The 27389-nt window shown below is 44.1% G+C and overlaps 1 protein-coding gene across 1 annotated transcript in view; it reads right to left on the reverse strand.

Annotated features, from left to right (window-relative positions):
* Positions 1-27389, reverse strand: part of LOC111225927 (TRAF2 and NCK-interacting protein kinase-like) — a 58199-nt gene that overhangs the window by 4297 nt on the left and 26513 nt on the right. Inside the window, 27 exon segments of the mRNA XM_022750979.1 lie at positions 557-691; positions 1081-1224; positions 1344-1514; positions 1634-1733; positions 1954-2103; positions 2263-2352; positions 2572-2694; positions 3533-3601; positions 4503-4526; positions 4689-4786; positions 5481-5596; positions 5852-5958; positions 6665-6931; positions 7518-7682; positions 11652-11864; positions 13547-13633; positions 14801-14917; positions 15852-16050; positions 16171-16237; positions 18038-18213; positions 18459-18537; positions 19413-19467; positions 19567-19697; positions 20212-20302; positions 22124-22234; positions 23641-23766; positions 24883-24939. Coding sequence (XP_022606700.1) covers positions 557-691; positions 1081-1224; positions 1344-1514; positions 1634-1733; positions 1954-2103; positions 2263-2352; positions 2572-2694; positions 3533-3601; positions 4503-4526; positions 4689-4786; positions 5481-5596; positions 5852-5958; positions 6665-6931; positions 7518-7682; positions 11652-11864; positions 13547-13633; positions 14801-14917; positions 15852-16050; positions 16171-16237; positions 18038-18213; positions 18459-18537; positions 19413-19467; positions 19567-19697; positions 20212-20302; positions 22124-22234; positions 23641-23766; positions 24883-24939 — 3268 coding nt within the window.

Consider the following 27389-nt stretch of genomic DNA (forward strand, 5'->3'; position numbering starts at 1 on the left):
AAAGAAGAACTTAACCTGCTCTGGTGTATATACTCTAATGTACATTCAATTTTAAAAGTTGGTACATCAGGATGTTTGTAAACCCTGTTGCCTCCTGGCACATGCCTCCTTGTGTCGCCCCCCCCCCACACACACACCTGCTCTTCTAAATCTCATTTGATGTGAAAGAGCCAGCAAAAGTCCTTCTGCTAGAGTTACCAGAATATAATTTCAGTTTAATGAAAAAAATATATATAGCAACTTCCCTTTACAGCACAAAGCAATAGAAGAGGCAGCAGTAACCGGTAGCAAAGGTAAAATGCAGTTTAAAGACTGTAAGATCATTTTTGCTCATCAAACAATTAAAAAACTGTTTTCAAAGGTGCTTTATTTTGAAAATTCAGAGTGTATGGTATAATATTTTCTTTGTCTGTGTTATACCATCACTGCATAAATGCATATCACCTGAATGTCGAATATTACTCTTTCACATTTAACAACACAGCCAGAAACCTACATATAAACCCCCCCATTTCTCTGTATATACACACATATACACACACACACAAATCCTTACCAACTTTATAATGCACACAGCCCTCCAGCTCCCCGACTGTAATCCAACCCTGCTTCTTTTCTACTTCTGGGTCGTTGTGTAATATTCTGTTCCTCAGCCAGGACAAGTAGTAGACACGCAACTTATTCTTTTTCCCTGCGAGAGGAGGAACAGAGGTAGAGAGAGTGATGAGATCAAATTTACTCAAATGAAGTGATTAACAAAAAAAACCCAGATAAATTACTTTCCTTTTTTGGCAGTAAACGACACACAATGGCAAATTACCTGGCCATTGTGACTGACCTAGATTACCTAGATTTGTATGTTGATTTTCCTGGGAATATGATTATAAGTAAAGGTAATGACATATGCTACAGTCTGTGTTTCGTGTTGTGCGCTTTACAACACGAAACTGGCATGTATGTATGCTGGCATGCGAAATCGTATCTACACACAATTCAGATATGCTGGACGTGCGGGGTCTGTGTATGTAAGCATGCACCTGCATGTGTGCGTGCATGCGTGACCATGTGTTTAAGACCTACCAGATATGGTGACCAGCACATTGAGCCCCTCCAGCACATCCATCTGCAGGAAGCGCCGTCTGGTGATCAGGTTATAGACTTTTCCCTGTCCGCTTCTGTCAAGCAGCATCAGACCATTCTCTGTCCCCACCAGCAGGTTCACACCTAAACACACACACAAACACACACATATATATATGAGTCAGAGGCACGGAAAGATACACAACCCCGCCCCCCCCCCCAAAAAAAAACAGAGATGGGGATAAAGGATGCTTCCTTCTTACCCCAGAGTGCAGCACACAGGATCTCAGAGTTAAAGCGCTTCTTGTATTTGCGGATCTCGGGCGTGTCACTGTGGGGTCTGATGTTGGTAGGGTTGACGTTGACCACAGAGATCTTTCTGGCTTCGTTTAGTCTGGCCTGCTCCTGCCTCAGCAGCTCATTTGCAAACATGGCTACGATAACACGGAGGAGGTGAAAGAAATATGTGATTTTATGTTTTTTTGTTTGTTTTTTTTTAGCAAAACAGGTGCAAGTAAAATGTGTGGCCAAAGCTTCAATAGGTTTTTCTTACCTGCTGCTGAGTTCTCATTGTCATCTTCACTTGGCGATGTCTGATAGACGCGTGGATCAACAAACGGGGTAAAGGACGCTTTGGAGCCCCCCACACCAAACTGTAAGACACAAAACACTGACTAAATGATGTGCTGTGTGTGAATACCTTTTATAGGCACTGTAAGAGCTGATAGTATTCCACATCATCACATCAGTGTGTTTTAAAATTCCTTCTTTATGTATGATATGTATGAATTAAACTCATGTTTCATTCACAGGTCTATATCCAGGGAAAGGGTATTAATGTGTGTGTGTGTATGTTACGTGTGTGTCTCTGACCTCAGCCATGTCGCCCAGTTCCTGCAGGGCTGAGGTGGGTGTGGCTGAGGGAGAGTTGCTCTGCTGTACCAGGTCAGGGAGGTTACCATGGTTACTGTGATTCCCAAACCCGTTACTCTCAGTGTGACCGCCTCTCCTCCTCTCCTCTGCCTGAGAGACAGGAAGAGAGAGAAAAGAATGATACTGAGAGAGGAGTTTTCAGCAAAAAGTGAGAGGAGTAGAAATCCCTGTGACTAGTGTGTGTGTGTATGTGTGTGTGTGTGTATGTGTGCGAGACAGAGAGAGTGCGTGTGTGTGTTCATTTGTCACCTCTCTCATCACTAGAGTGCCGTCCTTGGAGCTATTATAGGCATCTCCCAGAGAGTCCTCTGTCAGCCCTCCATACGACTCGCCACTGCTCTGCACCGGTGGCCTGCAACACACACACACACACACAGAAAGAAAACACACACAGTGCCGATTATTTACAACGCAATTCTGCCAAAACTGTAGTGACAAGCTACTGGCATGGTGCATATTCCAAAGACATGCATATCTCAGCACAAATGAAAACTGACAGGTCCAGCCTGAAAAAAAAAAAAAAAAAAAACACAGAACAAGAGAGAGAAAAATAAAAACAGGGAGGACAACTTACATGATACGGGGGATGTCACTAACAGCGACAGTCCCATCATGGCCCACTGTCTCCCCATCCTCATCGCTGCTCTCTGATTCGTCACTGGAGGACGAGTAGTCTGTCACCTTTAGCAGAAGAAAAGAAATACAACCGTCTGAGAAACAACAGTGTGATAAGACAATGTATTTATTAGGGTTGCATTCAAATGACCTCCCATTTGTACTCACAATTTTCACAAATCTCAACGGTTTGTCGGTTACCCAGTGTTACATTACCCAGTGTTTTCACCACTGGGTAATAGTTAAAGTGATACACATTTCTGTTGCTGGTTTCACGCCATTCCACTGATCTACAGTTGGCAGCAGTAATGCAAAAAAGTGCACCAACAAAGGCAAGAAGAAGGCATCAAGCTAGCAACGATGAATGTTAACAATGCCCGATTTGAAATACTCATTTTATGAAGAAGGAAATGCATTTGACGCGTTCGTTAGACCTCAAGGATACACGCACCAATGTGCTGTGGCGAACAACAATGAATGTAAACACAACTGTTGTTAGAAAAGAAATACAACTCCACAGGGCACGTTAGATCTCGCTCCGTAGATTGTACAGACTCACTCGACCGAGTACTGGATTTGAGTTTTATCAGAGATCATTTTGCAAAAGGAGTTCAATATATTCTTAAATGCTTCGGCAGTTCACTGGAGCAGTTTTCAGAGATCTCAAAAGCAAAAGTCAACAGAGTAACTTTGAAATTGTGTTTGTGTTTTGCTTGTTTTATTTTTGACACGAACATGTGTCAAAAATAAAACGATAATGACGACGATGATGGATTATTATTGTGTTGTTATTCTCAGCAGTTCTATTTGGAGGCCAGGACTGGATGACTGCAGTCTATTATTGTCAAGTAAATACACCGACAGTATCTGCTAACACTTATCATTATTAGAAATGTCATCATACCTTGACTGGAGGTCTGCTGCCTTCCTCTACCCTCAGTTCTCTGAGTTCCTTAGCCAATGCACTTAGGTCCTATAGAGAGGGACAGGAGAGGAGAAACAAGCAAAGTCATTCAGATCTGTATCATCAGAAACCAAGATGCCAAATCACATACAAGGAGAAGGGGAGCAGAGAGGGGCAAAAAGAGGGACAAAACCATCAGCATCATGACAAGAGGACAACTGATTTGTTGTCGCACAAACATCTGGGCCTGTAAACATAGGCTTCTTGGAACAAGAGTGCTCATCTGAGATCCCCTAAATATTTTGTAGTGATCACAGATGAGCTCTCTTATTCATTCACAATCAAATATTAATTCTATGAACACAGGTCATGAGAAGAAAAGAGAGAGGCAGATAATCGGTGTACTACTGGAGTGCAGCATCAGCCTGCACCCCCACTACCAATCATTCCCATGCCAACTGGCCCGTGGTTTCTTCCCTTCCCCTCCCTCCCCATTCAACCCAGCCCATGGCTCAGACCAAATTCATGCAGACGAAGGGAGGGGGGGAGGGGGGGCCGTCATACACGGTGGGCTTACCAGCTCCTCCTGACCAGTAACCGTGACAACAGAGAAACAGGAAAGGAGATTTAGAGACTGTTTCAGGTGCTTGGCAGTTCAGGTCTCAGGTTCACACACACACACACACCACACACACACACACGCACACACGCACACGCACACAACACATGCATTCATACGCGCAACCGGCACAAGCACGCGTCCACATACACTCTCTGGGGAATGTGTGTAGAAGCACACATGCACTGCCAATCGCCATCACACCCTGATATTTCCAAGCTGAAAGAAACAAACGTCGTCTTGTGAATCCAGACTAACTCCACCATGCCAGGGTAAAAAGAGGGGGCTCTGAAGATCGAGGCAAAATAAGGAAAACCGGGATAAAAGAAGGGGGACTCGAGTGTCACTAACCTCATCTATGGCTTTCCTATAGCTCTGAAGGATGAAAGGAGAAAGAGAGAGAGAGGCAGAGAAAAAGAAAGGTAGAAAGAAAGAAAGAGCAAGACAGAACCGGATGAATGAGCAGAGGAGATCTAGAAGATACCCTGAGAGGAGATTGCTGCGATAGAAAGTGTGTGTCTGCGTTGTGCAACTCACTGCAGGTCTGCTGGGTCTGGCTGATTCACGGCCCTCCTCCTGTTTGGACTTGGCCTCCTGATTGGCTCCTGGAGGGGATCCTTCCTGCTTGGTTTGACCTATCGGAACAAGACGGTAATTACACAATTGACCCACAAACAGCAGATAAACAAACTTCATCATAATCACAAAAAAAATGGTGATTTCAATTTTGATGTGTCCTATTTGATCATATTGTGAAGAATTTGTACTTCTGGGTTGAAATCACATTGAATCCATCCATTCTCTTTTCTCATCCTATTTTTATACTCTCTTATAGTCTCAGCTTTTACATTTTTCTGCATATTTACAGTCAACACCCAACAAACATGAAGGAATACCGATCCCACCATACTGCTATGTCTGTTTATGCCATGTGTTTGTCAGAGGGAGATCCATGCATAGCTTAGATATCCCTCTGGCCTGGTGTTTGACACATCCCTCTACGCCTCTCTCTCTATTGCCCTCTCTCATTTCCTCTCTTCTGTCTCTCTGGAGGCTGAGAGCAACAGGGCACATCAGACAGGTTGATCAGAGCAGAACTGCGACTGACAATGTCCCGCTGATAGCCCCTGAAACACGCTGGAGCCGTGTCAGCGTATGTGGATTATTCGTGTGTTTCTCTGTCTGTATTTTGCACACACACACAAAAAAAGCATGTACACACACATGCCAGTTTTTTTTTTTAATTGTTTGCACGTAAGGGTAAAGGTGTATTCGCCTAGTCTTGGCATGTGAATGTGTCCGTGGGTTTGTGAGAGTGTGTGTTTGCACCTCTCCTCTCGGCTGAGCCTCCCTGAGATGAAGGGGAGGAGGAAGATGAGGAGTTGGAGGAAGTTCTTTGCAGCATGGCGTCCAGAGAGAGCTCTGAGCGCCGCAGGTCTGGGTTACTGCAACAGGGGGAAAATATTTCCATTCATTTTGCAGTTCTTTAAAATTAAATTATGTAAAAGAGATATATGCTGTAGATAATCTGCAGATTCTTCAGTGTAAGAGAAAGGGTTAGTTAGTCTTTGTAAAAGTAGCACTTTTTGCAATGGCATTATATAGTGTTTTAATGCAATAAAACTGCAAAGAAAGTGTCTTAAAGGATAATTGAAAGTGCCTTCAGGTGTTTGACCTGAGAGGTGCACAGTGATCTTTACCTGGCTCGTATGAGCTGAGAACCTGTGCGAGGGCCCAGACCCACTCCTCCGTTAGGCGAATTCTTCCTGACCAGGGCTGGGGAGATGGAAGTGGTCCTCTGTGGGACCTGGACACACACGAACACACACAGACAGAAGGTTCACCATTGCTGGAACAGCTTGGCTGTTTAATTCCCTAAGCAAGGAGTTCAGAGCTTGTATCCATGGTGTTATTTAATTGTTACATCAGTAATATATCCATGTGGTCGTCTGGCAAAACGCAAAAACTGACGCATTTAATTATGGGTGGTGACGCTCTAATAACTACTCTGCTATTAAACAATGTTTATTGGCTGGTTGTTGTTGTTGATACACCTGTCCTGGTTAACAAAGCGAACAGAGTCTGATCAAAATGAAGCCATGTTGAGGAAAGTGAAGCATTTCACGTCATGTTTGTATTTCCAGCTTGTAGTCAACAGCTTAAGCCCGCCAGCACTTTTTTTTTGTTGCAATTCTGCACAAGCTGATTAAATCCTTGCAAAGCCGAGCCTTTTCGCTGTAATTTCAACATTATTTCAGTTACCTCACCGGAATAGAGAGGATAACATTGTGTGTAAAGTTATACATCACAGCTTCAACCGATTCTACCCAAACTAATGAGACGTGGAATATGGTTAGCAGTATTTGCATAATGACTTTTTGCTGTTTGTAGCATGTAATCAACTGACTAACTGACTTAAAGACATAAAAGGATGTAAATGCACACTAAAATATAATAAATAAACAACATATTTGGTGAATCAATTTCCTTCTTTCTGAATGTGACTCTCTGACCTTCGGTGGAATGTCTTCCTCTCTCAGCCAGGCCGTCCTGTCCCGATCCCTGTCTCTGTCCCGTTCCCGATCCCGTTCCTCCCTGCCGGCGATGCGCAGCGGAGGTCCGGGGGTGTCAGAAGTGGGGTCTGAGTTCTGCCGGGGCATCTCGGGCCTGGGGGATCCAACGCTGACGGCCTCACTCAGCGCTGAGCCCGTTTGGTCCTGCAGAGACTGAGAGCCGGACATGGAGCTTGAGTGGGTCTTCACTGGGACAAGGTGAGCCATCTGAGGGGGCCGAGAGGCAGAGGAAGAGGGCGCCATGAAGGAAACGAGTCGGGCGGGTTGGAGAAGGTTGAGCATGGCAGGGAGATAAGGGGGTGGGGGGGGGGAGAAGGATTAAAGGAGGAAGAGAAAGACGGAATAGAGTTGATGATGTATGGTTAGGAGAAAAGAAATAAGAAGGATGTTGAGGAGGAAGATGGAAAGCATGGAGGGGAAACAGAGAAGTAGAGAGGGAGCCAGTCGGTTGGAGAAAGAAGGTAAAGATGGAGGCAGAAATAGATGGGGGGGGGGTATAGACAGCAGAACAGAAGGAGACAGCAGAAGTTTTAGGAGATGAATGAAAAGATGAAAATGGAGATTTGTAAGGAAGAAAGGACAATGGCAGAAAACAGATCAAGAGAGAAAAAGAGATAAAAAGGAGGAGAGACAAAAGGGACAAAATATGAGATTGACTGATAGGCAGGAACTTTCAAAGTAAAGGCACTGGCAGTGAGGAGCCTTGTGATTGTTTGTTTGAAAACATCGGTCACTATGAACGTTTACACGCCTCCTTTTTCAGACACACACACGCGCACACACACACACACACCTGTGGTTCGATGGAGCGGTGGATGGGTGGGGTGCGGGCGGGCTGCATGCCCCCGCTGCTGAAGGACTCGGAGCGGGGAGGGAGGGAGGGGTCGGAGATGCGGTTGGACACTTTGTGCTGCAGCGCTGGGGAGCTCTGTCTGTTCAGCTTAGATCGCTCCTCCACCTGGGTACAGGTCACATACCACTGTCACTCACAGCCCAGCACTCGACACACACAACCAAACACTGCGGCTATCACCCCCCCACCCCCACCCCCCCCCCCCCCCCCACCCCATGCATCGCTACAAGCCACCAGACAATCTTAACATCGCTCAGCTATGTGGGACAACAAGCACAATGTGGAATGTAACTGTGATTGAATGTTGTTGACTGTATGACTGATTTATGAGCGTGCACGTTGCAGTTTTCCTTCACCACGTTTGTCAACACGTGCCACAAGGCTGGCAGGTGCAAGAGGTATACAAAGCCATATAACGTTCATGAAATTCAGTGGAAGACATTTTGTTATTGTCACCTGTCTCAACAGCCTTTTTCTGAAGTATTGCACAGTAGAAGCAACCCGAGTTTCACAGAAACAGTTGCCAAAAAAACAATAGCTCAAAAACTAAACTGGCAGGTCGAGGGTTCCAATGTTGACCGCAATGTTTTGGTTGCAGATCCGACTCTGTCTCCCACCATCTGTCATTCGATTCTCATCTTTGTTTCCCCGCCCCCATCTGTTTATGTATGGTGTGTTCCCATGTCCCACATACAGTCGAGGAGTAAGAATGTCTGATGGCTGTGGGGAAAGGTCAAGAATTATCTCTAATCTCCTTTAGCAGACACCGCATTCAAACCAAAATCATGCAATCCTGCGAAGGTAATGTGTGCGCACATACGAAACCATGTTTGACTTGTTTGTGCACATTAAACGCTTGAGCGACCGTTCCCACTGACTTTTGGCTGCGCGCATGTGCGTCAACACCAATGCATGCTGAATATCTGTGTGTGAGGAAGGCAGAAAGCTCCTCTTGCCAGTGTAATCAGATTATCAGATTATCTGCTGTGTGGGGAGACAAGGCTCCGAGGAACGCTCCTAGCTCCCCCGAATCACACTTTCCACTCTAGACAATCCACTCAACGGTCCATGGAGGGTTGAGTCATGGCTCAGCAGGGCATAGTATCAATAGCCCCCAGGTAAACATGCACGGGCAATGAGAGCTATCCTCCCTTTGGAGGCTTTCTGTAATTCCGCATTAGCTCATAATCTAGTAGGATTATTCAAGATTATGACTTGGGTCAGGACAACTATGCCATACTGTGTCATTCCTCAAATCTTTGTTAGTTACCTGCTAGGGAGTCAACTACAATGAGACAACTATAACATCTATGGCGGCATAGAAGTTCCCAAATACTTTGTTAATGGTTCCCATGGGAAGAACAAAGTAGAAAGAACCGATGGAAAATAAACATTTGGTTATTCAGGAAAGGTACTGCTGTGACTGAAGTAGAGTTTGATCTGCGGAGGCAGTATGAAATCATAGGTTAGCATAAACGTCAACTGACCTACAAGAAATAGAGAAATGACTATTAGAGGATCCCTTTACAGAAGAAAAAACTTTTGGGTAGTGCTGCTTAAATCTTCCATCTTAAGTCCACCACGCAAAAGCTCTTTCTGCTATCGTAGAGATTCTAAAAGACAAAAGTTAATAAGGAGGAAGTTAATAAGTATGACCACAGCTGCATTTACGCAAAGAAATGGCACAGAAGAAGATGAAGACGGAGAGGAGCATGGAGGACAAAGGGCATCCACTGAGGATCCAGGTTTGTTAGAAGGATCCCACCACCACCACTTGGCCAGCACCCATCACCAAGCCGGGATATGATTGACTAGTTGACTAACCTAAAAGGGAAGTTGGTATGGGAGGGTTTCCCCGATGACATAGACACCAATGTGTCTAAAGGCTGGCTCGCCATGGTGCATAGTGGGTTACAGGGGTGGTAAGGGTCCCAAGGGGGCTGGCAGGGTGTGGGGGTGAGGCAGGGCTGTGGCTAACTAAGCTACCTATGAATCAGGGTGATATTAGACGGTCCCTGGATATTGGCACTTCCCCTCTGGATTTCAGTCCCAGTAGATTAAGTGTAAAAAGCAACAATTCCAGCTTTACAGAGATACATGTAGATATATTTACAGACCTTTAATATACAATGTGTGTAGATGTGTATGTATGTAAAATATGCTGTTGTACTTTGTGAGAACTAATTTGAATAGGGTGGGGGTATTTCTGAAAAGTGTGAACTGAAAACAATTTAACAGGGTTGGGATTTAACTTGTAGTTGTGATGATTCGGGTTAGGTCTCAGGGAATGCATTATTATTTATCGCAACTATAGAAGTACAAACAAGTGTGTGTATGTTTGTGTGTTATTATTTACATGTGCTTTGGAGTGGGTCTAGCACTATTTTCCTGTGGATGTGATGCAGATCTGGGTCTGGGATCCAAAGGGAGAGCCATAGGGGGAGCAGTAGGGAGTAGAGGCAGGTGAGATGTGGAGGGGAATAGGGGAATAGTTGGGCAAGAGGAGGTGGGTGTGAGGAGATGGAGGGGATCCATGATATGCCATCTTAGGCTCAGGGTCAGGGGAAAATGGAGGGGACAAAGTACTCATGGACCACAAGCATGGGGACGTGGGGGAGCATGAGTGGGAGGTTTTCGGAGAGGTGCGAGGAGAGAGGTTCAACCAAGGAACTGGAGATTCTGGAGAGCAGCTGAATGCTAAGTAGTCAGAGGAGCGACTACTCATTAGATGGCCAGTCTCAGCCAGTTTCTGTCTGAATCCATCTGCTGTGGCAGAAGCACTAAGGTCACAATAAGAGGAGCTAACTCGAATAACATTCTGCCTATAATTCTCACCTCTTCTATCTGTATGAGAGAGAGGTAAAAGGAATTGATTCATCTGAGGGACTTTAAGAAGATTGCCAGTGTTGGAGGCAGGTGAGTAGGAGCTCCTTTGTCTAGGCCAGGCGAAGCGGAGAGTGCTTTCAGGCAAGGACTGAGAGAGGGGGTCAGTTGGGTCAAAAGATGCGGCTTCCCAGTCCGAGGGCACAAAAAGGCTCTCGTGGCTGACAGCTGCCCTCATCTCTTTCCCCCACCCTTCCTGATAATCAGGTTCTATATCTACATCTATTCTACAACGGGGTGAGTGCAACCTGCCACGAGGATGGCCACTAACCAGTTTGACCGCAGGGTTGGAAACATGATTTGATCCAGACTGGGGTTTCTGGACCTGTCCTGGGGACTGAGGATGAGGTTGAAGGGCCTTAAGCGGTAGATCTGGAGACGTTAGCCCCTGGATGGCTCCCTGACTGGGGACAGAGAGAGGCCTGTCTCTAGGCTTCTCTTTTTGATTACTGGGCCCCAGAGGATAAGGGTTGGGTACTGGTTTAGACGGGCTCACTGGCCTTTGGCTAGAATGCTCTATAGGATTCTTACTAGGGCCCTTACTGGGTCCTTGGCCAGCAGCCTGGTTCTGTTCCTTGATGGGCCCTGGGCTGCGGCCCCTCTGACTGAGCTTCTGAGCCCTGAACTCTCTGACCTGCTGACTTATTTCCTTCTTCAGCCCCGGATCTAGGGGTTCCCCAGGGTCTAGTGAAATACGGATATGGGGGAGGTGGGTAGAGAGGAGCTGGGCACCATGGGACGGGGTTCGCCTAGGGGCCTGAGCTCTGGGTTGGCCGTGAGAGCCAGAGGATGAAGCCGGTTGGTTGAATGACTGGTGATGTCGTAGGTGGGAATGGGGCGGGTTACCGTGAGCATGCTGCTGCTTCAGGACCTAGGAGTCAGAGTCAGAGGAGGGTAAGCAACATAAACACACACAACAAAGACACACACAAAGCTGACATCACAGTATCAGAGCAGCAGCGTTAATCCTTAAGTATATGCAGACTCTAAAAATGAACTCTTGAAGTGGGATCGGCCACCATTCTCCCCGACTTTTCCTTACAGGACGACTGCTTCTCGCAAGACCTGTCAAGTAAGATATTAACAAGACAAAAAGGCCGCTGGGTATGCACAATGTACATGAGGAGTTTGCTTGCCCACATTTTCAGATTCGCATGCATGTTTTTGTATGTCATGCACATTGGGACTTACCTCTTTAGCCCAGGCAGGCTTGTCATTAGGATTGATGACATCTTTGTAGTGGTAAAGCTGTTTCTTCTCTGCTTGCCTTCCCTCCTGCTGCTGCTGCTGCTGTTGCTGCTGCTGCTGCTGTTGTAGAGACACCAGGTAGGCTCTCTCCTGCTGGAGCTGCCTCTGTAGCCGCTCCGCCTGCCGCTGCTCCTCGATCTGCTTACGCTTGTACTCCTGGAGAGAGATGAGAGACAGGTATGGAGAACAGAGAGAAAATGAGGGATTGTACAAGAGGAAAGAGAAGAGGGAGAAAGATTATGAGGAGAGGGAAAAAGGGTGAGGAAGTGAAGGTAATGAGTAACACATAGGGAGTCGCATCACAACCAAAACAAGTAAGCAGGTAATTTTCAACCCATTAAAGGTCCCATATTGAATAAAGTGAGATATCTGTCTCTTTTGATAACCAAGCAGGTCTAGGTTCTATATTAATTCTGTGAGAGTATCAACGCACTCAGTTCACAGGGAAATGCACACAGCCTGTATTCAGAAACTGAGCATTAAAACGAGCCATCACTACTTCTGTGACTTTGTGATGTCACAACAAAACACCCTCAGTCCCCACCCTCAGCCACGCCCCCAAAGCCCAGCCCACCTGGACCAACTGTCCGGATTTGAAGGATTTGGTTTCTCTGAATGTTGAACTGAAATCTGCTAGATTTTTATTCAATCACCCAGAAAACAATCAGCCAATCAGAAGACAGACCGTGTGCTTCTCTTCTGATTGGCTCACTGACTTTTTGTTACTAGCGCTACAGAGAGAAGCCCAAGAGAGGAGATGGAAAACTACACTGAGATGGTTTTTGGTGCTTAAAACCAAATATTATGGATATCAACACTTTAATAAAGTGTAAAATATGGGACCTTTAATGATCAGTGGTGGGAAAATTAGTAGTTGCAAATCATTTTTATTTATTATAACTAGTAAATAACTAACTAGTTATTAGTCATTTGCAATCCGGAAACGTAATAAAATAAACTGACATTATCTCTCAATTGTTCAGTTTTGTGTGTATTTGCAAATACTGTATCTTCACTCTTTCACGGATCACAAAAAACAGACTGACAAATACTGCCAACTGGGATAGCAGATATGGAACATGAACACACTTTTCACAATTACAATCACAATTGAAAGCCTGATAAGATGAAACCAGACATAAGGCTTGAGGAGAGGGAGGAGGGGGAGGAACCTCTTGAGGGATGGAACTAGGAAGGTTGGCAGTATGAAGGGAAGGGGAAGACACTTGTTGGGCCACAACGCATCCCTGGACTTTGGTGTGTCTAGAGTCATTCCTGTGGCCTGTGGAGTTTTGGTATGGGTTGGATCTCAAAAGGGATTCTTGCAGACTGAATACATTTCACTTAAAAAGATGCAACAAGACTTCACTTCCTGCTGTATTCCTTGCACTAATAAAGCACAAAGCTGTTGCCCTAGACGAGACTAGGGCACTTGAGAAAAACTCTCTCTGGAAAACAACAATGTCCTATTTTCCCTTGGATGTTCTCACTTTGTGTGGGCTCGCATGATTGGGGCTGACAAAACAGTTTTTCCGCTCCCTCTGGGGAATCTTTTGAGATCCAGCCAACTTAACGGTTCTGTACATGCAATCAGTGATCTGAATAAATTTAACACAAGCATTAGAGATAAGCAAATCAGTGTTTCAGCTTCACGTTTTTTTTGTTTTGTTTTTTTTTTTCCCTCAAATCTGTAGCTAGCAGGCTGAGTGACTCAAGACTGTGAATTCCCTCACAGTGAGGTCCTCTGCACAGCTGCCACTCGGGTGCATGCAGTGGGGATAGGGGGCCACACAGCACAGATGGAGAGTGGTAGTAGCACATGGGAGGGCTGTGGTTACCAGCAGTAATGCCTGCTCCTGTAGTAGCTGCTGCTGGAGAATCTCTAACTGCCTCTGTTCCTCCTCCAGCTGTCTACGGATATACTCCTGAGCAGCATGTCGGCACAAGGACACAGAAATAGATTGAGAGAGAAAAAATCAGGAAATCTGAGCATCCATACACAGAGAGGGAGAGACAGCAATAGAAAGAGAAATAGAGACGATAATCTCCTGAGGTGGCTGTGAATGAGGAGAGAAGATGAGAGTCAGGAGCCAGATGAGGCGAAGAAGATTCGTATTCTCCAACAATTGTAATGTGTTACAAAGGAAAAATGACAAAGAGACAGAGTGGAAAAAAAGAGGTTCGAGGATATATTTCTAAAACACTTGTAAAGCATGAGAGAACAGCAAGGTGATAAAGAAGGAGCAGGACAGATAAAAAAAACACACACACAGCAGAACAGCAATAAGTTCATGGAGAGGAAAAAAGGAAAGAATTGTTAGAAGAAAGCAGGAAAGATACAGAACAATCAAACTACACACAAGAGGAAAACCAAAAGTACAAAAAGGATCCTAGAAATAGTAACTGGCCTCAGCTTGAGAAACATATAGATCCATGATGATCCATGAATCTAATTTTGCCCCAATACATAGCTAATATTACCAAGTGCATCTCCTGAGTGTCCTCAGGGATCATGAAACATGGCAAACTGACACTAAAAGAACAATAACAATCCTTGAAATATTCATCTATTTCACATTTGGCTCAGCATTTTTAATTTTTTTTGTAATTCAGGGTGTGAGTTTGTTTGCTTTAAACCAAATGATAGAGACACATCTAGATTAAAATGTTAGACTGATACATGGCTGACAGAAGACGGGCCGTAATCAGATAGAAATGGGGAGGCAGTGTTTCAAGAGCCGAAAAGAAAGAAGTGACCTGACAACTCATGGGGATGGGACCATGGGCCGAGATAAATAAAGCATACTGTTGCGTAACTGTATCATCAGATTAAAAATGTCCAAGTTCTGTGCGGCTGAAACTGAAATCCTGAAGAAAAAAAAAAACATGAGAAAAGCGCATCCCTGAGGTAATTTAAGGAGACAAGTTAAAAACAGAGTGACTCAGGAAGCCAGAGGAAGAGACAGAAATCAAAGTAGTTTAAGGGCAAATGAGGGATTTTGGACATGAGTCATCATCGCGGTTGCAGATTTCTGTAGCGTCACACTGCCGGACCACATTATGTGTGTTTTAATAATCGCAAATGCACAAACCTGTTCTCTCTCTGCATGCCTCCTCTCCTCCTCTCTGCGGAGCTGCTCCATTTCCTCGTAGCGCCTCCTCTGCTCCCTCTCGTGCTGCTTCCTCAGCTCACGTTCTCGCTGCTGCTGCTGTCAGAAGAACAGAAGCACAAGAGGATTCAGGACCGCTGCGCACGCTGAGCTGTCTGTTTCAACACAAATTAAGAAATCAAGTCTCAGCAGATCCTCATACAGATGCTGTAACTTTGATATATAATCCTCTGATTATGTTTTTACCTTCCACAACGGGTCTTGCCTTTGATTTTTCTATCAATAATGGAAGGAATTGTAATACAACATGCCACACAAGATATACATATAAAAACATATGCATTCACGCAAAAACACGCGCATTTGCTCCATAACCACTTAAAGGCACACACACTCGGCCCTGAGTGGAGGGGTCATGTTAGTTGAGTCGAGTCATGGTGCTTAGCCGTGCGTTGGGAGGCAAACCCTGGTGGGAACCCAGAGAGAGCGCACAGATTATGGGCTAAGGATTTCCTTCTGTAAGCCTGCTCTCTGGAACTAAGAGAGGGACGCTGGGGAGAGGCTGAACGTGTGTGTGTGTGTATGTGTGTGTGCATGTGTGTGTTTGTGTGTGTCCCTGTACCGCTCTCCCTCTCCCTCTCTCTCTTGTACACCCTCTACCAAATGGTGAATGCAGTGTTTTTTTAAGTTTGAACAGCCAGAACTGGGACAGATAATGTTTGCAAATGGGTCTTAAAGTGTCTCACCGACGACAGCGTGGAGACAGAAAGCTTCCATTGGCATTTGGCGAGAGAAGATACTGAGAGCAGTTGAATTAGATTATAGCTATTTTCAAATTGATCACTGATGATTTTCTGTGACTACTGAATGATCCTATCTGGTGTAATACCAATAGGCAAATTTGTGCTATCCATGCTGCAAAAGTAGTGAATATACTTATGTAAGTTTTTCTATGTAAGCTGCTGTAGATACATGCTTTCACCAAGGTCAGAGGTCATGGTTCATGTCTGCCCAGTAACTTCATCCCGTTTACCTCCTCCAGCCGCCTCCTCTGCTCCTTCTGCTCCTCGATGCGTTTCTGTCTCTCAGCCAACAGCAAGCGCTTGTGCTCCTCGTTCTGCTGCTGCTCCAGCTGCTGCCGCCGCTGCGCCTCCGAGCGCTCCTTATTGGCCAGCTGGAGGCGCAGGAAGTCCCGCCTCAGGGTCGACTCCCCGGGGATGTTGATGATGGAGCTGGGGAGAGAGAGAGAGAGAGAGAGAGAGAGAGAGCCAGCAAGAAGGCGGGATGAGTTTGAGTTAGTGGAGAGATGTGAAATGCGTTGCATGGATTTGTACATTTGTGAGGATACTGACCTCGGTTCACCCATGTCTCTTTCTTCGTCCTCCTCTTCACTGCCACTGTACTCGTACTCTGTCTCATCTGATGGAGGGAGAGAGAGGGAGGAGGGAGACGGAGGGAGAGAAGGAAAGAATTAAAAGGATAAAGCAAAAGTGAGTATGGTAATAACCAAAAGAGAGAGCGCACCCATTCCACTTTACGATTAGCATTTCTCACTTGAACTACCTTTGTTCATTACTAAACTGCTCACGATTTTGGCATTCCCGGATCCTCACTCCTCCAAGGCACTTTCTTTTAGCCGCTTTGAATAAGAGTATAAATTGTAATTTTACTGTGTGTAGCGAGGTGGAGAACATTAGCTCGGAGCTCTTTCATTCAAAACTGGGGCTTTAAAGCATAACGGTTGCAGAAAGCAGCCTGAGACACATCTGCACGGACTTGTCCTCAGAATGTGACAAAGTGACAGCTGGAGCAAGGCACAGTCTCCCCGCCATGACAAGACATTTCTATACATCATCGCGACGCTCAGCCCTGCAGTATGTTGTCTCTTGAAGCGGTTAATGTGGTTCTCGCTGGCACAGTCCCGCGTGCGAGCGTCAGTCTATCACTCAGACGCTCAGAGTGCGCCTCTGTGTGACGTGGTGGAGTGGAATGGAAGTCTGTCACTTTTATTTCGCGCCTCGCTGAAAACCATTAATGCGACGGAACATGTTTGTGAGAATTTGCATCTGTGTGTGTATCTGGAAGTGAACTACACCTCATCCCGCCTTGCAGCTGCATTCGCTTGTGCGATGAGCTTAGTGTTTATGTGTGTATCTGTGAAAGAGCACCTCAGCCGCACACTGAGTGTAATGCAGATATTTTTGTGAAATCAGGTTTTTGATGCCATTTATGACCTGCAGTCGTTAAGCAGAAGTTATGCAATGTATTTAGATTCTGTAATTACCTTTCTTTATGTATCAGTTCTCATTGTTAGTGGCAGTCTGCTCTTCGTGTGTGGGATTCAAATTGCCTTCACATGCATGATGGATTTACAGGAAACAAAACGTGTATGTAATTAAACATAATGGTTTTTAATTCCATCTCAATCATATCACCCACACGGTTTACTCACTGACAGCCATATCAGATGTGTGTTAAATTATTGCTACTGCAAACAAAACTTTTTTTTTTTACTGCTGCTGGTTCACACTGTTCACACAACTGGCGAGATGGTGTGGTTTTCACAGTAAAACAGTCACACATTGATCCTTCGTCAAACATGCAACGTACAAAACAAGACAATGGTTCATTTTTGGCATTTAGATAAGTTTTAAATATTGCCAGGTGTAATGAAACAAGACGGATCCGCCACAGTGAGTTGTTAAGATGAAAAATTGCAGGTGACAGACTGCAAGCCCCCAAATTTCTTGCAAGGTAAGTTTTTGTGTGGAAAAATACTCGCCACTCATGGCATGAATTCAAATCGCAGTTGCAAATGACATAATGCAAACAGTCAGTTATTGAGTAACTTTCTATTGTGTTCATGCCAAAGTAGTTGCTCAAGTGTTCATTGTATTCATGAATCATTGTTATTAGCAGTAAGCATGGGTGTTGCCAAATAAAAACAGGTTCATGGATTATAACTTTTACTGAAGATAATTTGGCGCCTGTTGGTTAGTTATAGAAGTTTAGTGTCACATAATATAAAGAAAAATATGATACAACTTTGTGATGTAAAAAATTATCACTGCAATCACTGTATACAGAGATGAAACTCCTTTTAATGTCACACAAATCTCCTGCAAACTGCCATCTGTGAAGCGTAACTACTTTAGGAAAACTATTGCTCCACCTGCCATGTTTGTAAATCTTTATGTCCACGTGTTCTCCCCCACTCACCCCTCTCTCCCCTCTTCTTCTTGGTGCGGTCGATGTGGTCCTTCAGCTGGATGCGGACCTGCCTCTCGTTGGGCAGGTCTCTGATGAACGGGTGTTTGAGCAGCTGCTCTGTGCTGGGTCTCTGGCTGTGGCTCTTCACCAGACAGCTCTCTATGAACGACTGGAACTTCTTCGACCTGCAGACACACAGATGAAAAACCCTCTGTAATTGTGCCATGGTGTGGATGACAAATAGAAGAGCGTTTTTTTGTAACTTCATGTGATGATACTTTTTCTTGTATGGACACTTACCATAAACTACACTCAAACGATCAGTAGCATTACTTCCAATATACTGTATATCTGGACTAATTTCCCTGCTTTTGATAACGTTGCTCTAAACTGTCAAACATGCAACACAGTTATCAAGATGCACACTCACCACTTCTTCGACTTGAGTCGGGGGGCAGGGTTGCGTGGGATGAGGAAGAGGGCTCTCATCGGGTGCATGTCACACAGCGCTGAAGAGTCAGATATCACAGTTACCAAACAAACGGGTAGGTTTGGCGCTAGGGTTGTGAATGTTTCTGGCTTAATTGTACTAAACATTATCATGGCATATAGTCAAAGCCAGCTGGAGTTAGCGCTCGCTTGATCAATACATGCTGTCGATACCGATAACAATCCATTGGTTTTACACACACACACACACACATACACGCACACTTGGGTCTGGTCTTCTTCTAGGACGCATAAGATGGTTAGCCATCTCGCAAATGGTGCATGTGCTGCAGTGTCATTTGGTCATTTGGGGTATTTAATATTCAAACTTCACGATGTCAAACCTAGCCAGAGGTTAACTGGTGTTCGGATAAAAATGAAAACAAAAAGAAATAAATGTTTTGAATGGATCCTTTCCTGACTTCTGGTTTTTACCAATATAAAGTGTTTCCTGAGAATGCAGCACTATACCTTCCTAGACTAGAACTAGAAGTGAACAACCTTGACCAAACAAACTAATGTCCTTTGTGATTAACGTGATCAATTACCCGCTGTAGCTTGGGCAGACTTTCACCAGGAAATTGTTTTTAACTTTACTTGGAGGGAAGAAACAACAACTAATCATGCAGACTGTGTGCGAGCACCTTGAGGAATAAGATTATGAATAGAGGAAAGAGGAAACACTGTTGTTATCGTCTAAGGATTTTGGGCAGCAGCCCAGCAACCTGACAACCAATTTTACACCCCCTCCTTGGCCTTCATTAAAATTATGTCCTCAGATGAGTTGCATTGACCTGGATTGAAACATTATCTGACTCGCGATCACAGTGATCTACTGTGCGAACACTAAGAAATGATGTGTAGCAGGGGTGTGGCTTATTGACTGGGTACGTACGTGGTGCTCCCTCAGCCATCTCTATTGCTGTGATTCCCAGTGACCATAAATCACTCTGCAATGAAAAAGAGACAGCGCATAAATACTCAAGATGATAAAAAATAAAAAGAGAGAGAGACGGACATCTTCAGAGGAAAGGAGGCTGTTGAAGCACCTTGAAGTCGTATGTGGCGTCGGGGTTCTCATCACAAGCGATGACCTCTGGTGCCATCCAATATGGTGTCCCAATAAACGTGTTTCTCCTTCCTACTGTCCTGTCCAACTGGGCCGAAACACCAAAGTCCACTGCAGGGAAAACACACAAACACACACAAACACACAAAAGTTTGGGTTATAATACGCAGCTTACTTTAATGCATGGTCCTGTCTTCACTGTGTGTGTTCATTTGTGTGTGTGCTGATGCACAAGTGAATACCATAATGGACTCTACACAGGAACAAATTACCCAACCTGCAATAGCTTGCCCGATTTACAAACACACACACACACACTTTATAATCCCCTCCCCACTGGGCTTCAGGGGGAGAGCGAGACACAGAGAGAGAAAGAGAGAGAGAGAGTCCCTTCTTCAGCAGTCTGCACCATGAACAGTGGCAGAGCTACAGAGAGATGAGTAGGCTGGTATTCAGCATAAAAGAAGAAAGAGCAACCTCACACACACACACACACTCACACGGAAACACACTCACACAAACACACCAATGCACACAGCTCGGAGCCATCTGAAACTTTATACCTCCTACTGTTCTCCCAATCCTAAAGCCGTTTTTATCATGCGGGGTTGGATGACAGACTGACCTAGTTTGACCTCTGCGTTCTCAGTCAGCAGGACATTCTGTCCCTTGATGTCTCGGTGGATGACCTTGTGCTGATGGAGATGAGTCAGACCCTGCAGACAGCGACAGAGACGCATCGTGAAGGAACACCACTGCAGCAATGAGCCAAGTCATGATCATTATTATTATTACTACTATTACATAAAGAGCTCATTTCCTAAAGTAAGCGTCCTTGTGTCAGACCGGCAGCTCGAGGGGTAGCTGACCTTGACCTCTGACCTCCCTCTGCAGGCCTGGTTAGCAAAAGGAGTAATAAAAAGGAGGAAGTACTATCATACTGTAGGTCTTAGCAGCAGTTTTACCTTCTGTACAAGTAGGTGTTGCCTGTCCGAAACCGCTTTATAATTTTTTCAGGTCACTCAACTAACTAATTATTTAAAATAGAGAAAGAATAAACATTTAAAATTGTGTTGTCTTTATCTTTCAAATACAATTTGGAAATTAATTGCATGAGATTTTCCTTCTTGCTAGCGTAATTAAATTTGTGCACATGTGAAAGCTTTTTGGTTTGTAGCCCTGCAAAACAAAGCAAAGTTTTCAGGTTCTGAAGCTTTGACAGTTTAATAATAATTTTTTTTAGTGAAGCCTCTTGTATTGACTGTAAAGCAGTTGAAATAACAAGTAAAACACAGACACATGAGACAGTCCGGAGACAGGGAGGGAAGAGGGGAGGAGATAAAAGAGGAAGCAAATGGCAGTAAAGACATTAAAAACAGAGTAAAAGAAAGACAAATGGGACAAAGAGACACATAATGTAAATAGAAAATAATGTAGGCAGATAGACAGAGAGAAAAGAGGAGAAGACTAAATCAGAGCAGGGGGAGAGAGAAAGCAGAGAGCAGGAAATAAGACGAGAGATGAGCGGTGAAAAAAAAAAGAAATAAAAGTATATGAAAGGAAATCATTGTTGCCACAGCTCGGAGCAGCACTGCGTATAACTGACAAGATGCAGTGATACTGCTGCGCTCTGTTTGAGGATATAGCCTTCAGCACACAAAACGCACAATAAGAGATAGTGGAGATAAGATGAGGGAGAATTCCCAGGAAGAGCCAATTCATGTCCGTACATCAGGACAAAACACAGGCGGCATGGAGCGCAAACAAGTGGCGATCGCTATCAAAGAGCAGGTCTGTGTCACTTCTGAAACGCTGAGATGAGCTGAGAAGACTGCGTACAGACAATGTAGGGTTACTACATTAAACGAGAATAAAATGAAACATCAAGTTAAATCAGTTTTTAAAAAATAATGCAGAGAAGAGTAAAGGTTTGTCACCAAGGATTTAAGGGTGTTACTATCCTTTACAAACGGATTATTTATATAGTAATTATAATTTGTTAAAATGCTTTCAAAGATATATCTGACAAACAACAAGCCCTGGAGATCAGGGAAATGCTTCTTCAAAACCGCCCCTCACCCTATTTTCTCAGTAGCTCAGCAGCAGTAGCTAGTAGCCATTAGTTCACGTTGGACAGGGGACATTTCAAACGCCAAAGAGACAGACAAATAGCAGTTAATCAGTCCATAGACCCAGAAACTCGTTTTTCTATTCCTCATAAAGTGAACTGTGTCTTGCCATGAAACTGCCTCTGGCTTGCATGCAACGTTGATTATTAAACCTGTTTAATCCTTGTTGGCTGTCAATGCAGTGAATTAAAATAAAATGATTGAGATTTTGTGGTTGGTGCTGTTTTCTGTGGAACTTCTGCATTAGTCGGTGAGGTTGAAGTATCGTGCACCTGCGCTAGAACAAGGAAGTAGTTTGGGCATCGCCTAATGATGTGTTTTTGTGTGAACAGCAGTCGTGAATCATCATAACATGTTCACAACAGTCTCATTAAGTTCAAGGTTGGACTTGCCAACATGGAAACTTACCCTGAGAATCTCTCTGCAGATGTAAGCGGTCCACTCCTCTTTCAGAGAATTGCCCTTTGTGTTCTTGATCAAGTCCGTCACTGAGCCGGCTCCACAGAACTCCATGACAAGCTGCACACACAGAAGGCTGATTATTGGCTACTCTGAAACAAGAAGCATTCTGGTCTAGCATCTATGTTTGACTTGAGAATGTTCTGTTGATTGACTAATCAATTCATTGATTGATGGTTACAACTTGGTTTTAAACTGTAAAATATCTTTCCTGAGGCATATCTTTATCATAAAAAAAGTATTGGCTGATATATAGTTTTTACATTTATATTATTCCCAAAGTACTGATATTGTTATTGGCCCCAAAAATCTGGTATCGATCGGGCTCTACATAGTGCCATCTTTTGGATGTGTTCATTTTTATTGACCTATAGGTTACAGAATAAAAAGTTCTCTCTTAAAACATAATTCACATCATAAAGAAAATACACAGAATCCATAATCACATTAACTGTAATAGTTACAGACAATCTTTCCAAACACACTGTCCACAGAGACCACAAAACTGCTGGCATGAACTGACTCAACAGGGTCACGAGATCTCATGAATGAATCAAGTCGGTTCCTTGACGCAAACACAATATGTCCTTGCTGTCCCTCTCCTCTCCTCTCCTCCCCTCTCCTCTTTCATCCTCTCCCAGCATTACATCCATGGAGGTTTGCGGCCAAAAGTTCAGCTGGTCAGCTCTGGCTCAGCTTCAAGCTCCCCTCATCATCACTCTGGATTACAGAGAGAGAAGGAAGTTGGCGGGTAACAGCCAAACCCCTCTCTGTCGGGCTGCCGCACGAGTATTCAGACACGCGAAGACAAAAGAGGCACACTCACATTCAGTATGCATAAACACAGGGAGGACAAATGTAAAAGCACTCTAACATAAAGCTCTTGCTAACGAACACGCTAACAGGCAACTGGTGAGTCAGGTGGAATTATGTAGGCAGTAGATCTGGCTACTGTGTGTATATGCATATGTTTGTGTGCATGTGTGTGTGTGTGTGTGTGTGTGTGTGTGTGTCCTCCCATTGTCGTGTGATGAATGCAACAGGATCAGAGAAGAGAGAGCTCCCTTAGATCACGTTAACGCATGATTTATTGCAGCAACCAGCAAGCCACACGCTCATTCATATCCTCTATATCTTTTACACTTATACATACACACACACACACTCACTCACACACACACACACACACACACACACACACACACACACACACACACACACACACACACACACACACGTTAAGTATATATAGATATTTCAGTGCACACAAATGTAGAGTCACTGCTTGCATGAGCAAACTACACACTCGCTTCTTTCACATAAATGTAACAGTGAAAAATTGAAAGTCACTTCTTTCTGTTCTGCTGAGTTTTTTCCAACAGACTACATCCATCTTCTCTTCCTGTCATACACACAAAAACACAGACAAAAAAAAAAAATAACACACACACAATAATGATGCCTACCCATAGCTGGTCATCTATGCCAGGAGGGTTTTTCTTGATGAACGCTCCATAGTAGGTGGCGATGTTCCGATGGTGACTGTACTTCTTCAGCATGTTAATTTCCGCTTTAATCTCCTCTTCCTCATCCTGATGGACACGAGAAGAGACAACAGATGTTAAAGCATGACCTCTATTGGTGACCCCTCAGACATCTGTAATAGCATGGTGGTAGGGTGAAAGAGGTCAATTTGTTGATGAATTAGCATGTTGAATCCATTTAAATTCCGAAATACATGTCTTTATTTATTTTATTTTTTTTCGGCAAAGCACACAACTGGGCTCTAAATTATCCACAATAACAGCATGACTTTTTAATTACTTTCATTTTAAAGGGTTAGCGCCACAAAGCCAAAAGCAGTAGCCTGAAACAAGTTGTTATGGTGGCAGTTGGTTTACTTAAAAATGTAATTTCTTATTCATTATGCGGAACGTCAGGAAATTATGCCTCGATTACTCCAATTTAGTGCTCATTGGTGAGGAAAACAAAGACACTTGTTTTAAAAAAAAGCTGATTTTGTACAGTAGCAGCTCATTTCGTTAGCGATTATGTGTTTGGCCTTCATTTCATTTTCGATCATTAATTAACACCGCCATTCATTTTTATTGTATTTAGGCAGATTTATTCAAACTTAAGTAATTTATACACAGTTTGATTTACTTCATTTGCTCGGAAGTTCATTTCAATACACATCTCTCCATATGTTAATTTCCTTACTCATTCATTCATTCGTGCTCCTATTCATTCATTCATCCATTCATGAGTTCCTTTGTTGCTTCATTCCTGCAGACCTTCATTGTGTTGCTGGCAGCTGAGTGCTGACAGAGAGGCGTATGGTGAGAGGATGTCTAAATATAGCTGAGATTCCCTCCTGCTTTACAGACACACCTGAGACCACACTGCTGTCCTAATACCTCCAACTAATATTACCAAGGCAATGGGCCTGTCCTCATTTCCTCTCTACCACATCACATACACACACACACACACACACACACACGCATGGGCGCACGCACATACACACACACACACTCCAACACTGACTCATCGCTCATAATTAGATGACATGGTCGGTGATGGTATAATCACTTGAGATGATTTTCTGTGCGTGGGTATGTGTGTGTGTGTGTGTGTGTGTGTGTGTGTGTGTGTGTGTGTGTGTGTGAGAGTGAGTGCCACAGAGTGCGCGTATGTGTGTTCCTTACCCCGGTGACATCCATGACCTTGATGGCTGCCAGCTGCCCCGTCTTAACATGGCGACCCTGGTGGAAGGCGGAAAAGAGAGGGACAGACAGAGAGACAGGAGGAAACATGTCAGTGTCCGAAGTTTACAGTTCTCTCAAGAAAATGTAGCACAACTAAACAACTGTGAATCATTCTCTTTTAGTCAAACTTTACGCTCCATTCAAAAACATATAATAAACAGACTAGTCAGTGGCAAATATAATATGTCACATGACTTTTTGTTAGACTTATTAGATGCTTGACAGTGACAGAAAATGAGGGCGGTTCATGGTCGGTGTCTTAAACCTGTAGGCCATCAGGGTTCAAGTCATCAAGGTTTGTTTACACCATTAACATTTTAAAGAGCAGGAATCCTTCTGGAAGCAGATATAATCATCTTGTTTCTGCTGCTCCCAAGTGACTAAAAAAATCAGCTATCGCAGGTTAAAGTCAAACTTTCCAGTTATGCGCCGTATGTGGACAAACGTCACTTTCATGTGGTCAGAAGTGATGGCTTGCAGGGTTGTGGTAGCTCACAGCTGAGAGCAACAGGAATTATAGTGTCCCTGACAATATTCAAGTCGAGGAAATGACAGTATTCGCACCAGACTGCTAGGTGAAAAGGACACCCCAGTCTGTCACTGCAATCTGACTCGTTGTCCAGTCAGTATAAATCTGAAAAACGGCGGCTTGCACTTCGGTAAAAACGTATTTGACTTGGGTTTGAGATAACAGACAAGAGATAGAGGGGACACACAGATACCGATCCACAGACCCGCCTGTGTTGTGTAATATTGAGGCTAGGCAGATGCCTGGGGGAGCTAGGAGGCGAGGAACCAGGAGACTGGAAGCTGAGGGGCAAATGGAAGGCCCAAGTGGTTTGTTTGCAACAGAGCATCTGTGGCTGTGATTAGCTAATGAAGCTAACTGGGCCGGAGACGCTAAAACCACTGACGGCTATCACTTCCACCTGTCTGGACTCAACTGATTAGCATGTTACAGTCTGAGCAGAACAGCTTAGCAGCAGTGGCACAAACAAGCAAACAAACAAACACATACACACATACACAGGCAACCGCACACATACACAAACACACCAAACAAGGGGCCGGACTGTTTTTGTGGTGGAATTGTTGTGAACCAGATGGCATTAAGGGTCTGGCTCTAAAGCACCTCCTGAGGGCTTTAATCGAAGGGCCGTCCTGATAAAGAGCGTTCCAGCCAAAGCAGAAGCGAGGAATCAGAACAGAGCCATGTTATGGCTGAAACTCGGTGCTTTCATTGCTTTGCAATTCATTTGCAGGAGTGAATTTACAGTAACAGGATAGTCTCTGCACCCTGCCACTGGTCATTAGTCATTCTCACTGCTTCACATTCTATTTTTATGCCGTTTTAACAGATCAATTGTACCCACAGGCTCGCCAAAACCCGCTTCACTTGATGAATAGCTTGTGAGTAGTTGGGGGTTATGTTATTAACTGTGAAATAATGTAGGCAACTCAATAGTTTACTTGCTCCTTCACACTCTCCACTGAGGACAAAAAGTGATGTTTTTACTCATTAGGTCCCCTGGTGTTTAGACTGGGGGTCAAAAATTACTGACTGATTAAATAAAGAAAAAAACAATATTACAAGTAAATAAACTGCTCCACTTGTTTAATATGCATTAAAAGTCACCACAGTTTTTTTTAATTTAAGGAAGAAATCATGTTGTTGAGTTGTGAGTAGGAATAAAACTCTAGCTCACAATAGGCCTGCCAATTGGTGGGTTCCCATAAGATGACTGGCAATACATTAACATCAGCGGAGGTCCCAGAATGAGGGGAATGTATAGTCATGAGTTAAACTTCTCATTAAACACCTCCTCCGGGATTAAAAAACTTTTTAAACCTTTTAAACTTGCTGATTTATTGCTAAAAAGAAAGTTAGGGTTTTTAATATGATAATTCACTGTGTCACAATCCAGCACCACACAATGCAAACTAAGCACCACTGGATGGTTGAAGACTATGATCATTCTCTTTTTCTCTCTCTCTCTCACACACACACACACACACACACACACACACACACACACACACATACACACACACACACACACTCACAAACACAAGAGTCTAGATTCTGTGAGAGTAAAAGAGCTGGAAAGATTGAACAGGGATTTCTCATTAGGATCAGACTGCCCCAATTCCACGAGCACAAGGACTGGCTTTGTTGGAGACCAACAAAGGAATTACAGCCACTTACCAACCAGAAACTAAGACACACACACACACACACTTACAGACACACACACAAAACACAAAAAGATATCCCCTTTTTTTCCACTACTCGCACGGACAGAAGAACTCTTACAAACACCCACACATGTGCACACAGAGACATGGAGAGGGAGGGAGAGAGAATGATTGAGGGAGTTCGAGAGTGACTAAGAGAGCGAGAGAGAGAATGTGTCAAATAGATATTGGACATGGATATCATCAGAGCT

This window comes from Seriola dumerili, unplaced genomic scaffold, assembly GCF_002260705.1.
Source record: "Seriola dumerili isolate Sdu_G_001 unplaced genomic scaffold, Sdu_1.0 BDQW01000149.1, whole genome shotgun sequence".
NCBI classification, from domain to species: domain Eukaryota; kingdom Metazoa; phylum Chordata; class Actinopteri; order Carangiformes; family Carangidae; genus Seriola; species Seriola dumerili.